Source organism: Mya arenaria, chromosome 7, assembly GCF_026914265.1.
Source record: "Mya arenaria isolate MELC-2E11 chromosome 7, ASM2691426v1".
Lineage (NCBI taxonomy): Eukaryota > Metazoa > Mollusca > Bivalvia > Myida > Myidae > Mya > Mya arenaria.
Genome location: NC_069128.1, coordinates 41,701,388 through 41,717,997, shown reverse-complemented (window position 1 = coordinate 41,717,997; position 16,610 = coordinate 41,701,388). Strand labels below are relative to the sequence as shown.

Genomic DNA, 16,610 nt, shown 5'->3' with positions numbered 1-16,610 from the left:
CATACCAATTCATTTTTTTTATTCAATGCTAACTAATCTTAGCTCAAATGCAAAAAAACTGATATGAATCACTCTTTGAGTTCATTTCCTTAGTAGAAACCAGTACTGGGGTCCTTTTAGAGAGGCCATGAGACAGTTTCCCATGGTGGGGATTGCACCCATAACCTCATTGGTGCAAAGCTGACCACTCAACCATTCTAATCCTCTGGACAAGCTATGTACAGAAGGCAGTCTACTTACACAATACCCATGATTTTTGGATCTTCTTGTGCATAACCAATTGGCTGACCCTGAAACAAAAACAATGTTTATTACATTGTTTTTCCTGTTTCTGAAATCAAATTCTCATTTTTGTTTCATTAAAAAGAAAGCGCAGCTATAAACCTCAACACCAGGAATATTTTACACTAGGCTTATTAAACCAACTTTGGATCATTATAACATTTTTGGTTCACAGACATGTAGCTTTTATCACACAAATGTAAATAATTACCAAGCCCCTATTTCTCAAACAAATTTTAATTCCTAATAACAGAATCAAGCTAAGCACACCGTTATCATTATTTCTTTAATATATATTTTGTGTAATTTTTCACCTTTTAAAGATTTTGGAGATTTTTAAAGTAAATTATTTTAAGACAACCATGACATGGTCAAACTAAGACCTTCCACAATTTTATTAATCCCTACTTAGTGAAAAAAAAACTACTAATTTTCAGGCATGTGCCTGTTTTCACCTCTGCAGCAGCCTCCTCCTCATCCTCAAAGATTCTGTTGCGCACCTCAACATAATTCTGCTGCCGTTCCTCCAGCGATCGAGCTTTGTTCATCATGTTTGGCTTCTGTAAGTTCCGAGACTGAAAGATAAAATTAATTCAATTATTTAAACTACAGACAGTGAATATTCAGTTGCTGCCTGCAACAAATTCCTGCTGCAGTTCCTTTAGAGATTAAGCGTTGTTCATTCAACACGACTGCTGAAAGTTCCGAGACTGAAAGATAAAATTAATTCAAATATTTAAAATACAGGCAATGAATATTCAGTTCCTGCACTCAACAATTTTTTGCTGCCGTTCCTTTAGAGATCCAGAAATGTTCATTCAACACAACCTCTGTATATTAAATTGCTGCGCTCAATAAATATCTGCTGCCGTTCCTTCTGAGGTCGAGCATGGTTCATTCACAAAGCTTCTAAATGTTCCCAGACTAAAAGATAAAATTCATGGCTTTGAATTTTTGTGAATAAAAAAGATAAAAGATTGAGTTGCAGGAATCAATTGCAAGCCTTGACATCATTTTGCTGCCATTTCTCCAGTCTCCAGGGATTGCGTTTATTGTTTTTGGCTTCTAGACTGAATCACAGAATCCTTCACATCAACAATTATTTTCAAAATGTTTATGTTTTAAAGGGACTTTACACCAGATAATACAACTGCAAGAAATAAGAAGATTGTCGAAATCTTACATAAAATTGACATTGTTTTGTACATCACATTAAATCTTACTAACTGATACATCACATCACCTATGACACAAGCATCTTTCGCATTTATTTTCAAATACGAAATTTACTCCGGTTGTCTACCACGTAAATCCCAGTAATTTTAAAGGTAGCGATGGTGTATTTATCTGTACTCATAAACAGAAATTATTTAGACTAGGAAACTAATATGTGCTATTTTTAAAAGGGGAAACTCAGATGAGACAGGAATATGATTGTTTTATTTAATCATGTAGAAGGACATATTCGCTCACATTGGCAATTCTAGGCTTGTTTGCATGAAGACATACTGTATTTGCCAATTTTTGGAACATCTATTGTCCTTTAAAAAATTCTGCAATTTTTATATAATTCATCACAGCGTCATGTTGATATATCAATACTGTATGTAAAGAATGAAAAAGTTCTATTCAATTATGTTTTGAATTTTGTGATGCAGTGGACTTGTGAACGTATCATAAGAAGAGCTGCAAGGAGCAAACGCCATGTCTCGGCTTTCATAGTTCAAATAGGGGCATAACTTGACAATTATTTAGTGAAGAGTTAATGGAATGATGTCGTTTCAATTATGTCCCAGCCCTGAGCATGCTGACATTTGATTTGGAACTGAGAGCGAGCTAAAATTCCAAAACAGTGAAAAATATCGATTTATATATATTCATTATTGAAAGAGTGAAATATCAATATTATTTCACTTATAAATCTCGCCAAACCACCTGAAAGCAAATAATAAACACAAGTTTCGTCTTATTTAATTTGAATAAGATGAACAGTATTTGAGCTATGGCAAAGATGGTTCAAGGTTTTGTACTATGATGCAGCCAATGACACCAAGGCTGTCACAATACCATGACAAATCTATGAAAAAGAACAGAAAACTTGCAAAGTTATTTTTTACATGTTAATGTATCTAGATTGAGACTTTTCTTGGGCTTTAAGTGTATACTAATTTCTTTTAGCTAGTTTGTGACAAAAGCTGATAGGGCCTAAAAAAAAAAATTGTTTGGTTAGGGTTACATCCTTTTCAAAAATAGGTAGGGTAGGTAGGCTTTTTATTTTTTTTTATTTATTTTTTTTATTAGGCTTTATATAAGAATGTCATTTTCATCATTGGAGAATGGTGTTAAAGTTATCTTCTGTATAAGCATTTAAGGTTTTAAACTACATATTGAAAAACAAAAAAAAATAATTTTTTTTTTTTTTTTTTTCATTTTTTTTTTCAAACTGACTATAAAAACGTTAGGGTCGGCGCCTATTCCGTAGGTAGGGTCGGGTAACCCGAACCAAATGTATTTTTTTTTTAGGCCTAGGATATAGAATCTCTATAGAAGATCTCGAGTCCTGTTTTCGAAGTAGAAACCGGGTGCGGTATTCAATATCCAAATCAGATCTAACATACATTTAAGCGATGAATCTGAGTGTTTTGATTGGACTGTAAAAATAGCTGGCCAATAGACTGAATGGGGTCACTGAGGCATATTTAAGGATAAGGATTAGTATTATACTGAATACTGCCCCAGTACTAGCGTCATTTTGAGTGGCCATTCTCATGGGTGAGAGGTTGACTTTTCTTAACAAAGCTTTATAAAGCAAGACATTTAGTGCTGCCATGTATGATTGTATCACATAAGCTTCGTAAATTGCAAGTAAGATATAACCTTATCAAGCTATATCAATGCTTAGCATCAGGTTTCAATTTCATAACACACCTCCCTCTTCATAAATTGCGTGGAACTGATGCCGTACCGAATTGATTCGATGTTCCAGGTATCAGGTTTCAATTAAAAACCTACCTATCCAGCAATGAAAAACCATATGCCATAGAAAAAAAACGTACTTTTAACAAAATTTCGCTCGATAGCAGATTTCAACAAAAAAAAACTCATAAAGAAAGCCTCGTATATGTTTCCATTCTCATGGATTTGAAAAAGTCAACTTCTCCCTGTTCAAGAAAGATATCTTTATCATGTTTCTTCACATAATTTCAACTTCAATGAAAAAGGTAAGAAACCTATTGCCTGATTTCAGACACTAAAAATATAATCAATCTCGCACAGCCTTGCACAAATCTTGCATGGCCTTGCACAAATCTCGCATGGCCATGCACAAATCTCGCATGGCCATGCACAAATCTCGCATGGCCATGCACAAATCTCTCATGGCCTTGCACAAATCTTGCATGGCCTTGCACAAATCTCGGATGGCCATGCACAAATCTCGCATGGCCTTGCACAAATCTCGCATGGCCATGCACAAATCTTGCATGGCCATGCACAAATCTCGCACAGCCTTGCACAAATCTCGCACGGCCTTGCACAAATCTGGCATGGCCTTGCACAAATCTCGCACGGCCTTGCACAAATCTTGCATGGCCTTGCACAAATCTCGAATGGCCTTGCACAAATCTCGCATGGCCTTGCACAAATCTCGCATGGCCATGCACAAATCTCGCATGGTCTTGCACAAATGAACAGTTTAAACCAAAATCAGTCAGGTATTTTCTTATATCTAACTAGAACTCCGCGAGTCGGATGTGTCGCCTGACGAATTCTTTACTGTCGACATTATAGCTGTTAGATTGGCATATTATTCATTTATAGACAATGATGTTGCCATTCAACTTTCAAGTGTAGGTGGCATTTGAACTGAAGGTAACAACATTAAGCCGGACAAAAATTAACAATGAAAATTAACAAAGGGCGATAACTCTAAAAATATGGAAGCAAGAGTTACAGTTCTTGTGCACTGCACTTGCCCTCAATGAGATCTATCTACATATTAAGTTTCAGGTTGATACCTCTTATAGTTTACAATTTATGCTCCTGACAAAATTTAAGCTTGAAAATTAACAAAGGGCAATAACTATAAACATAAAGATGCAAGAGTTACAGTTCTTGTGCACTGCACTTGCCCTCAATAAGATCTATCTAGCTTTGAAGTTTCAAGTTGATACCTCTCATATTCTTCAAGATATGCCCCGTGCAAATCTTTAAGCATGAAAATTACCAAAGGGCAATTAGTCTAAAATTAAGAAAGAAAGAGTTACTGTTATTGTGCACTGCACTTGCCCTCCATGAGATCTATCTACATATGAAGTTTCAAGTTGATAACTCTTATATTCTATAAGATATGCTCCGGACAAAACTTAAAAGCATGAAAATTGACAAAGGGCAATAACTCTAACAATATGGAAGCAAGAATAACAGTTCTTGTGCACTGCATTTGCCCTCAATGAGATCTATCTACATATGAAATTTCAAGTTGATACCACTAATAGTTTACGAGATATGCTCTGGACAAGTGAAAACGGGACGCGACAGCCACTGCCACCGCCTACAAAAGTAACCCCTATATGTCGCCTAGTCAGGTGACACAATAACCTTATAGAATGGTAATCCAACCTTTTATCCGTGTTTATTCTCACCACTCATGGGGCCGGGGCTTGGGAAAATAGCAAAACCAAATTGTGAAAATGCTAGATTTTTAATAAAATAGAGCTAGATGGGGCTTACAGCATTGCTAACTGTAAATTCAATGCTAAAATGACCTTCTATTGGAAGAAATTTACTACAGTCCATGAACGAAAGAATGGCAGAAATGGAAGCAATTTGTCAGATTTGTGAATTTTGATTCTGCTGTTGTGAAAAAACTGTTCTTTTTTAAACTGTGAATGGGGCCCTCTTTCAGCCCCATATGAGGTAGACAAACCACTGATTACTCAGGCAAAGAACTACTGTACCTACCATACTATCATCGAAGCTGTTTCCCCCTCGTTTTAATAACATCATGGGTTTAGAGTCGTCACCCTTGGCAATGTGTTCTTGGAATGAAAAATCCGGACTGAAATAAATATGGTTATTATTTTAATGACTTTTTTTTATGTTATTCAAAACCATATTGTATAACATCACGTGGTACCTGGCAATAAAGTTCCTTCTATTCCAATAACAACATTGGAAAGGGAAGAATTGGAAATAAGAGCTGTCTCAGTTATGTGAAAAATGCCCCAATTTGAACCTTGTTGGATGGATAGCCATTAAGAGAGCACAACAGATGTTTTTTGAAAAACATCTATGCCATACACACCCCCAAATGGCAACCAATTCAGTCATTCGTTTTGCATTAAATGTCTGTGCCGAAATTTTATTACCAACCTCCCTACCAAGTTTGACGACCGTATATCCAAACATTCTTTTTATATTGATTCGACAAGGATTTAGTGGGTCAAAGTCACTGTGGTCCTGAATTTTGACCAAACTTTCTACCAAGTTTGATGACCGTAGACTTCGGTTAAGACTCTAGTTATCAAGCAACAAGCTTTTAGTGCTCAAGATCACCATGTCTGTGGTGTTTGACCTACTGACCTCAAAGCTGATAGGGTCAACTTCTGGTCATGACCAACCTCAATACCAAGTTTGAGGACATAAGGTCCATGCACACTCTCGTTATCGATCAGACAAGGTTTAGTCTTCCGACTGACCAACATGTGCAAATATAACCCAACTTCTTCAAATAATAAACAAAAGGCAGGTGAGCCAACTGTCGCCTGTTATTATTACACACAACACGAGTTCCCTGGCCACTTACATTCGAGTGCTGGCTGTTTTGTTGACGATGACACACTTGCCCGTCTGATCAACATTGTGGTCCAGACCAAAGAAAGCAGCGATCCTGTGCACCAGCATACGGTCATACGAGGACATCTGGTTGAACTTCAGATAATGGTGTCTACAATGAGGAACATAGATTTTTGATCATGCTAATCTTCTATGTGGTTACCCAACAGAACTTGTGTTAGAACTGTTAACAAGAGGGCCGAGATGGCTCTATATCGCTCACCTGAGAGAATCCCCATCTCTGGCAGCCATGTTTTTTTTACTTACTTACATTAGGTAAAGAAATTTGATACAGGGTCATCTAAGGAGCATTTCTGTGAAATCATGTTTAAATTGGACCAGTGGTTCACATTTCTGTGAAGTTTGGTTGAAATTGTCCCAGTAGTTTAAGAAGAGAAGTTGTGTAAAGGTAAATGTTAAATAAGGACGGATGACTGACAATCACCCCGTAACAATAGCTCATGCTAAGGTTAGCTAAAAACAGTCAACATGTACATAAAAAAGCAGTTTAGCCAATGATTGTCTATTGCTGTTTTTTTACTCAAACAAGGAACATAACTCTACAATTAGAATAGGCAGAGTCATGGGCCTTGCAATACATGTGTACTGTCTCTTTTCATATGAAGTCCCTAGACAGTATTTGAGTTATGGTCAAGGAAAAAGATTTTTCACACGAGATGCCAACACTATTTCCATCACAATATCTACACTTTTTTTTCTATGAAAAACAAGATGACGTAACAAAACTGAGTCTATACAGAAGTATGACCTACTTTGGTTCTCGTATAAACTTGATGAGATCAACTTCCAGCTTGATAAGCATGTTGCGGTCCTTTGGTGTTTTGTTGAGGGTTTTCTTGATGAAATCCTCCAGATCGATACCCGTAGAATCCTTGTACGGAGTGTCCACGCTTGAGTCTGAAATACAATAAAAATATACATTTATTTACATAATAACGTACATTTTTAATCAATAAAATTGCCTACTGATCTTCAACAAGAAACCACCATTAAAGGCACTATACACCAGATAGTCCCAAAATCGGAAAAATACATTTTTTTCCCCACAAAACAAGCCTAGAAATGTCTTTACGAGCTAGTATGTGGCTGATATTACATCATTTTACAAGATTAAAATAATATTTTGTTGCTGCCAGTTTATAGAGGGTATATTTATGTGAAAGTCATGTGAATAGTTATATTAAATTAACTGGGATTTACTTGGTAGACAAACCCAGTAATTTTCAAATTGGAAAATGACGCATAATCGCGAAAGATACATGTGATGCGATACATCAGTAAGATTCAAGGCTTTGTACACAACAATATCAATTTTATGTAAGTTTTTGACAATTTTTCTTTTTATGTGCAAATATACTATCTTGTGTCTAGTAACTTTAATCTTTAAGACTTGCAGTTTTACACTTCAACAAAACTGACAATATAATTTGGCTCTCTGCATGCAGAAAACATGTTACAATCTAAGACAGCTACATCTTATTGTGTCACAAAGAAGGGCCCGCTCACTCCACCCTTATAATTCTATTATGTTTTTACTATTACATATTTCAGTTAAAATTTCAGTTTGTTTGCTGTCAGGGTTATGTAAAAATAAAAAGAATGATTTTCAATTTCACAGCGGAAAAAAAAGAGATGAAAGGAAGCATTTTTTTGGATTTAAGACATTTTGGTAGCATTTGTTTGCTTTTGCACCTAAAACCAATGCGCTTTTGTCTTGGTCCAATTTAAGAAACACACTTTAACAACGGTACATTCACACCTCTTTCCAATACAAAACAAGAAATACGACGAAACCAGGTTTTTAATGATTGACAGAAGAACTTCAGTCTGTGTCTGTTTTTCTATTATTAGTAACAGTGACCTTGATACTAAAGCCCAAAATGCAATCCATTGAAAGGTATCCATAAACTCTTCCTTTATACCAAGTTGGGTCAGGATAAGTCAACCCTAACTTAAGTTATTCAGTTTCAACCATTTTTCTATTTTAAGTAACAGTGACCTTTACCTTGACCCTAGGGACCCCAAACCCAATCCCATGAAAGGTACCCATAAACTCTTTCTATAGACCAAGTTTGGTCAAGTTATGTCAACCCTTACTATAGTTATTCAGTTTCATAGGCGAGTTAGACGCGGGCGGCCGTCCAGGCCGCCCGCCTAAACAACGACGTACGTCAGGGCTTCTAAAAACCGGCAAATTGCCGGTCTGGACCGATTTTGACCAAGCCAGACCGATTTCAGTTTCAAAAAGTGTAAAAAAAATCAGTCCGAAATATTCTCATTTTTTTTATAATTTCGGTCCAAAATGACTAGGCCAGTAAAAGTTGCAAAAATTGTAATACACAAATATTCATGGGTCATTCACACATTCAAAACTACCCCCAATAGTTACCATGTGACTAATGCGACCAGCTGCTTTTTCCGCTACACTGATCACTCTATAGCTTATCTGTTATTTAGCAGACGCTTGCAATCGGTCCAATCACGTGTATTGGTAGGTCGCAGAAGACACAATTAAACAAACTATGTGTGCCTGCAGCTATCCTGATTAAGTGTTAAAATCGGTACATATTTTCACATTTCAATATGTATGTACTATGTTGTCGTCGATCAATACATGATATATCCGTTTGTTGATTACCAAACTGTTAAATTTAAATTGTTTTTTTAAATTGCATATGTCATTGTTAATCCGAACCTAGTCATGTATAGGATATCAACAGCGACACGCTTGATTAACTACATAGTCTGGAAGCTGAGTGCGCCGCTTACGTCATTTTAATTTGCAGTAATGAAGAAATGGTTGTCGATATCACACTTATAGCTTGAAGCCCCGATCATAAATCTAGATATATATTATTATTTAAGAGAATCAGTTGAATGTTGACCCACTATAAATGCATTAAGCAAATAAATCATAATACTGTTTCACTTTTTGTCATCTGACCGCTTCCCAACAGCCACAGTTACTTACGATCGCAGTCGTTCTTATTAGAAACGATGCAGAACTCGATGAGAATCTCAATTAATTAAGCTTGTATCAATGGCTATCTGAATCGGCTATGCAGCTCTAGAACCCTCTTAGGAATTGTGATATCGCGAAAAATATTGACAGAAAAGACATCGCGAATTTGTGTGACATTTCTAAATAATCGGACTTTTGAACAGGTCTTTGGGGGGGGGGGGGGGGGGGGGGGGGTCCAGACCGATTATGGCCGGGTCCGGACCGATTATGGCCGGGTCCGGACCGATTGAGGTTCCAAAATTTTAGAAGCCCTGACGTACGTCATTCTAATAACCAGGTTTCACTGTGTTAAACAAGAATGACACTCACAAAATACGCCCATCAATAATTTCTTGGATTCTAAGACAACTTACTGTCACATTGGCCCTTTGAGAAGCAAGCTTTTCAAGAAGAATTTTGACCAATTCAAGGGCCATAATCCTGAAGAGCCTGGCTGGTTATAGAACTTTGCCAAGAATATATACCAACAAACATTTATAGTAGCAAGTTTGGTGAAAATCGGATAAAAACTGTTCAAGTTTGAGAGTAGACAAAGCTAAAATGGCCAATTTTGATAAATTCAGGGGGCCATAACTCTGGAGTGCCTTAAGCGATTAGGCTGGTTATCGAACTTGACCTAGATATTTCACCAACAAACACTTTCATGAAGTTTGGTGGAAATTGGATGAGAAATGTTCAAGTTAGAGAGCGGACAAAGCTAAAATGGACAATTTTGACAAATTCAGGGGGCCATAACTCTGGAGTGGCTAAAGCGATTTGGCTGGTTATTGAACTTGACTGACATATTTCACCAACAAACACTTTCATGATGTTTGGTGGAAATTGGATGAGAAATGATCAAGTTAGAGAGCGGACAAAGCTAAAATGACCAATTTTGACAAATTCAGGGGGCCATAACTCTGGAGTGCCTAAAGCGATTTGGCTGGTTATCAAACTTGACCTAGATATTTCACCAACAAACACTTTCATGAAGTTTGGTGGAAATTGGATGAGAAATGTTCAAGTTAGAGAGCGGACAACATTGTGCAGCCGCCCGCCCGCCCGCCCGCCGCCCGCCCGCCCGCCATGGGTGTTCCCATAATACGGCCATCGTAAAATGGGCGTATAAAAACCCAACAGAAATGCCTTAAAAGAAAGCACAGTAATGTTATACCTCTGGACAGGCTGGAGGAGGTGCCAGCCTCCGAGCTCTGCGACCCGCTCTTCTCCAGTCGTCCAGGGAAGGAGCAGCCCGATATTGACCCGGACGTCTGAAAAATATAATCAATTTTGAAAACTAAAAAACAAAATATTTGTGATATTGACAAAGAGAATGACTAAAAATACTATATTTCAGTCTTTATCACTGTCACGCTCATTTGAGCTCTTATCACTGCTCTAAAAGCTGTAATCTGTTGTTATCATTGCTGTTCGTTAGGTGATTATAAATTAATAGCTTGATTTTCAATCCCCGCCCGCCCCCTCTTTTTACACTGCCCCTTAAATTTTGTTTATTTTTTTTTGCTGAACTAGAGTCTGCATATCGGTATGGTACGGTCAAAAAACAGCAATTATCCATACCTACGGTGTCGATCTATAACATTCACATGTAAAAAAGGTGATGGTGTTCATGGTTCGTCTAGAAAAACATGTATATGATCCCTCATGCAATTAGAAAGAACATAAACACATATTCAATGGTGAAACAGTCATCTCAAAAAAAAAACAAGAGATGTTTGTCAAACATTATGCCCCCCTGAGCGCCATGTTGTCAGGATTATATGGACAATTGAATGAAATATGCATGGACCGAAATGACAGCTGATTTGTTGCTGTTTTAAGATTGTGACCATTAAAGTGTGAGGATAAAGTGTGTTATGACCGTCATGACCTTTGACTCTATGAACTCAAAATCCAGAGTCATTAGCTGGTTACCAGAAACCTAAATGTCAAGTTTGAGGGCCATGGGTGCAGGCATTGTCAAGTTATCAAAATACAAGTTTTTTTCGTTCAAGGTCACTGTGACCTTGATCTTTGACCCGATGACCCCTTAAATCATAAGGGGTCATCTACAAGTCAGATGCAACTCCAAGTCATGTTTGAAGGCCATGGGTTCAGGCATTGTTGAGTTATCACTCGGACAACCTTTTACCATTCAAGATCACTGTGACCTTGACCTTTGGCTCTATGAATACTAAAATCAATAAGGGTGATCTACTGGTCAGGCTTAACATCCATGTCAAGTTTAATGATCATTGGTTCAGGCATTGTTGAGATATCAGTGGGGGAAGATTTGTTAACTTTTTTGCATTAAAGGTTACTGTGACATTGACCTTGGCCTGATGACCCCTAAAGTCGATAGGGGTCATCTACTGGGCAGGCCCAACCTTCATGTCAAGTTTGATGACCATAGGTCCAAGAATTGTCGAGTTTGCCTTCAAGGTCACTGTGACCTTGACCTTTGACCCCTAAAATCAATAGGGGTCATCTACTGGTCAGGTCCAACCTCCATGTCAAGTTTGCGGGCCATGGGTGCAGCCATTGTCAAGTTATCACTCGGATAACCTTTTACCATTCCAGGTCACTGTGACCTTGACCTTTGGCCCAATGACCCCTTAAACCAATAGGGACCATCTTCTGGCCAGGCCCAACCTCCAAGTCAAGTTTGAGGGCCATGGGTGCAGGCATTGTTGAGTTATCACATGGACAACCTTTTACCATTCCAGGTCACTGTGACCTTGACCTTTGGCCAGATGACCCCCAAAAACCATAGGGGTCATCTCCTGGTCAGGCCAATTCTCCAAGTCAAGTTTGAGGGCCATGGGTGCAGGCATTGTTGAGTTATCAATCGGACAACCTTTTACCATTCAAGGTCACTGTGACCTTGACCTTTGGCCCAATGACCCCCAAAAACAATAGGGGTCATCTACTGGTCAGGCCTAACCTCCAAGTCAAGTTTGAGGGCCATGGGTGCAGGCATTGTCGAGTTATCACTCGAACAACTTTTTACCATTCAAGGTCACTGTGACCTTGACCTTTGACCCATTGAGCCCAAAAAACAATAGGGGTCAGCTACTGGTCAGGCCCAACCTCCAAGTCAAGTTTGAGGGCCATGGGTGCAGGCATTGTCACGATATCACTCGGACAACCTTTTACCATTCAAGGTCACTGTGACCTTGACCTTTGGCCTGATGACCCCCCAAAACAATAGGGGTCATCTACTGGTCAAGCCCAACCTCCATGTCAAGTTTGAGGGCCATGGGTGCAGGCATTGTTGAGTTATCACTTGGACAAGCTTTAAAATTATTTTACCATTAAAGGTCACTGTGACCTTGACCTTTGACCCGATGACCCCCAAAATCAATAGGGGTCATCTACTGGACAGGCCCAACCTTCATGTGAAGTTTGATGACCATACGTCCAGGAATTGTTGAGTTATCACTCGGACAAGCTTTGGTCTACCGACGGACCGACGGACCGACCGACATGCCTGTGCAAAGCAATATACCCCTCTTCTTCGAAGGGGGGCATAAAAAAATGTCAACCCTCGCCTCTATTTAAAAATCTAGCAAGTTCAGTTTCAATCATTGTCAGTGTGTACTCACAATAGATGACCTAGTACCGATGCCACTTGAACAGGAATCGGATGAGCAAGTGCTTGCCGTGCTCTTCAGGTTCACTGTTTCGGGGCCGAGTGGCGGGGAGGGGCACTCTATCAGGGCCTCGCTTCGTGTCAGCTGCTTTAACTTAGGAGAGATCTACAAAATGAGGAGAAATGTGAGGGTAAGTTATACAATTTAAGATATGACTCATTAGAAACATGTTTCAATTGTAACGACATCCCCATATCTGAGACCAAGGCTAAGATATGAACTCGATGACTTGGGCCGAGACATTCTGCCCATAAACATATTGTCAAAGTTTTAGTGATGATTGGTCAAACAGTCCTGAAGTAACAGCCGGACAACTTAGTTGTTGCCGTCTGCACGCCCCAGCTGCATCCATAATACATCCTGCTTTATAAAACAGGAGAATAAAATAGTAAATCGTGATTACCTTTATATAAACTGCTTTAAAATCTAACAAAACAAAAATTAAATCCTTTAAAATATTTGTCTCTAAAACTCTTTAAAAGAAAACTATAATAATCAATTAATGCAAACAAGAATTTAATATGCTGATCTTGATCCTATTATTAGTGACTTAAAGTTGTTTGCGAAATTGAGACAAGCTTTCACATACATGATTATTTTTGTTCTGTGTGGGCTGGCTGGGTTGTGGGGGGTTTTGATCTTCAGGGGAGCCGTTCTCTGGGGAGCCCCCCTCCACCAGTACTGGAACCTCAGAACCTGCAGAAATATACATGATTTTAAAACAACTTTTTAAAGTTAATAATTACATATAAAATCATCTTTTTCCTTACAAAGTTGTTTTGTTTATTTTATTCAAGAAATAGCCTGGTTGATATGATTGGGATTTATACCTCTTTACCAGATAGGTTAAAGGAGAAGTGACAGTGTTTTCTTTCGACCATTTTTTGGGCCAAAAATCACCCCAATTCCACTCCAGAAAAAGCATAGTTTTTCCCCTACCCAGGTAAAAAAATCCCCTTATTTTTATTTTTTTTATTTTTAGAGGAGCTGTAAGCTTTTAACATTTAGCAAATGTAGCAATATAGTGCCATATATGAATATGTCCATAGGTTTGTTGAATAAAAGATTGCGCAATCAAGTTGGACAACATTATGGTCATGTCAGTATTTTCCCCATTTTTCCAAAACAACGCTATTTTCCCCCCTATCAAAGGGCTCCAACACCATTCCCTTAAAAGTGGAAAAAACAACGAGTGACATAGTGTCAGGTTTAAGCAGCCAACATACTTCAGCTTAAAATCAATCAGAAGCAGTGTTGGCGGTACCATACTTGTTAGGAGATTGAGAATGGTACTTTCTCAGAAGCAAGTCAATAGCAGACTAACAGACAGTGTTTCAACCTGTGGTGCTGATGGCGCAAGACGGGTGCACCAGGTATTGGCTGACAAGAGTTAAAAAACTAAATACAATCATACACTTAACAGGAGGCCAGCGTGGTGTTACACACTAGATTGGTCGAAAGCTTGGGTTGAAGTCAATTTTCTCCAATCATCATTGAATAAGTGTCGAGTTAGGTTTGTTGCAGCTCAAGCACAGCACATAAATACTACATGATTTCTCTATTTAAGGAGGGAAAAAAATTCACTGCAACAAAATCCCCTTTAGGATAGACAGGCAGACAAGTATTTTGCCATTTTCAAAGGTTATTTACCATATATCATATTTAAGAAAGTGTATAATATTTCAGTTAAGTATCTTAAAACATTTCCACTCATGAAAAACAACAGATAGTATGTAAACTATGAGGATTTTGGTCATCGATGCAAAAATGGGGGGTGGTGGATGTACTAAGGGGGGGTGAGGGTGCGGGGTGTGGGGTGTGGGGGATTTGTTCTACACTCTCTCTTACCTGCAGTTATGGTAGTATCAGATTGGTCAGAGCTTGGGCTTGTGTCCTCTTCCTCCACCTCCTCAATCTCAGGCTGTTTCTGGAGCAGGGCTGACCTCGAGGGGCGTGTCATGGGCGCAACGGCCCCACCCCCCTCCTTAGGCTCGCTGGGCATCTTAACTCTGTAAAACAAATAACAATATTACCATCAAGTATTCTTTATCTTCAAAAACTGCGGAAGAAGGGCCTACTTAAGCTGACATGTCACCGGGGACACTGCCCCACCCCCATTCCATTTGGGAATCTTCACACATAGAAATGTACAATGTACAATGTTGCACATGCATTTATTATCAAAATATTGTTTCTGGAACAGAACTTTTCCCATTCTGGAAAGAAATATGTTACACATGTATTATATATCCTGAAAGCAAGATCCTGACTTGGGAGTAGGAGGGTGTGTATCTTGGGATAGTGGGACCCACCACAAGCCAAATCTGGCATCTTCATTTTGAAGGTTAACCTAACCAGAATCACCCTTCCCACCCCACTTCCAAACCCCACTCCCCTTAACAACTTTGGTTCAGTCTGCAAGAAAGACCTAATTAACTATGGAGTATTCATGTCTGTTGACATTTATAATGTAAACTGGCAATATTATAAAGGGATGGTAAACTATGATGTGAAAACAATGGCCAATCCTTCCTGGGGCTTGTGATCTTTCAAGAGTATTTTGACCTATAATATGACACCATTAACGGGAATTTCAAATCATGCCTTGAACTGCCCACTGATTTTTCACTTCATATTTACATGCACTTCCTGCCTGCCATGATTACTGCAGAAGATAAAATGTCAATTGTCAACATTACAGCACAATCCACTGACAAAATTAAAACACTCTTTTCATGATCTATTTAAAAAAAAACATCTGAAAAAACAACTGAATATTTATGAACAAAGAGACAGTGATTTATACCACAGGTGATAAAAAACCCATTGGCCTTTAATCAAATACTTCCAGATATCCCTAGGGATAAGGATATTTCCAATCATTTAAAAGACAAGCTCACGCAGTGGAGGGCTTGCACTGACGTAACATACTCCCCCGCAGGAAAACCTCATGAAACAGAATAACAACTTCAGAGATTACCATGTTCTGCAAACATCCTCAATCAAACAGTAAAAACTTCAGGAAATGAGAAGTGCAATCAACCTTATTTCATGATGTGGAATGAATATTTATAGATTCAGTATCGTTGTTTTCACATGAACTAACCCCCCCCCCCCCCCACCTCCCACCATTCTCCTGTATAAACCTAAGTTCATGACAAAATTTCCACATTTCTTTCACCATGAATGAAAATGAGTGACAATGCAAAAATGTTCCTATCTACTTCAATTATGCTACCATACTTGTGATACAAATGCATTACAGTTAATACACATCTAAAAATTGGATAGAAAGCTTCTTTCCAATATTACGTAGGAGATGTAAAACATAAACAACTTCTGGCTCGGCTGAGCAGGCGTGGGAGGGTATAACATCAATAGTCAATACAGCCCTCGCCCAGAGAAAACATGCCTTGAACTAGTTGATAAACTGATGCTTATACAAACAGTGGCAGCATATTATTATTGAATCAGCTGATAGTTCACAATTGTGTTGAAGTTAACAACTTTGTTAATGTCATAATTGTTAACATTGTCGATGTTAACTTTCAATTCTTTTCTGCTCTTAATGTTAATGGATACACATGTGATTTCCAGTATTTCTAACAAGATTTGATACAACTATTTCAGCTGTATCTGTTTATTTTTAAATGTATAAGAAGATCATCAAAATCATCAAACATTTCATGTTTAAAAGTTAACAACAATGTCATTAATCACATTGTTAACTTTAACAAATTGTTGAACAGTCTGCCCAATTTCTAAGAAGTAATATTTTCTAATTAATACAAAGATTTAATTAATGCAATATTATAGTT

The 16,610-nt window shown here is 38.2% G+C and overlaps 1 protein-coding gene across 8 annotated transcripts in view; it reads right to left on the bottom strand.

Annotated features, from left to right (window-relative positions):
- Window positions 1-16,610, bottom strand: part of LOC128240274 (cAMP-regulated phosphoprotein 21-like) — a 69,430-nt gene that overhangs the window by 19,789 nt on the left and 33,031 nt on the right. For all 8 annotated transcript variants that reach the window (XM_052956836.1, XM_052956837.1, XM_052956839.1 and 5 more), the window contains 9 exons: window positions 14,641-14,801; window positions 13,382-13,488; window positions 12,745-12,897; window positions 10,314-10,410; window positions 6,891-7,035; window positions 6,089-6,229; window positions 5,245-5,341; window positions 738-857; window positions 241-290 (listed from right to left, as the gene is read on the bottom strand). In XM_052956836.1, the coding sequence (XP_052812796.1) occupies window positions 241-290; window positions 738-857; window positions 5,245-5,341; window positions 6,089-6,229; window positions 6,891-7,035; window positions 10,314-10,410; window positions 12,745-12,897; window positions 13,382-13,488; window positions 14,641-14,794 (1,064 nt within the window). In that variant the 5' untranslated portion in view covers window positions 14,795-14,801. The remainder of the gene's footprint in view (window positions 1-240; window positions 291-737; window positions 858-5,244; window positions 5,342-6,088; window positions 6,230-6,890; window positions 7,036-10,313; window positions 10,411-12,744; window positions 12,898-13,381; window positions 13,489-14,640; window positions 14,802-16,610) is intronic.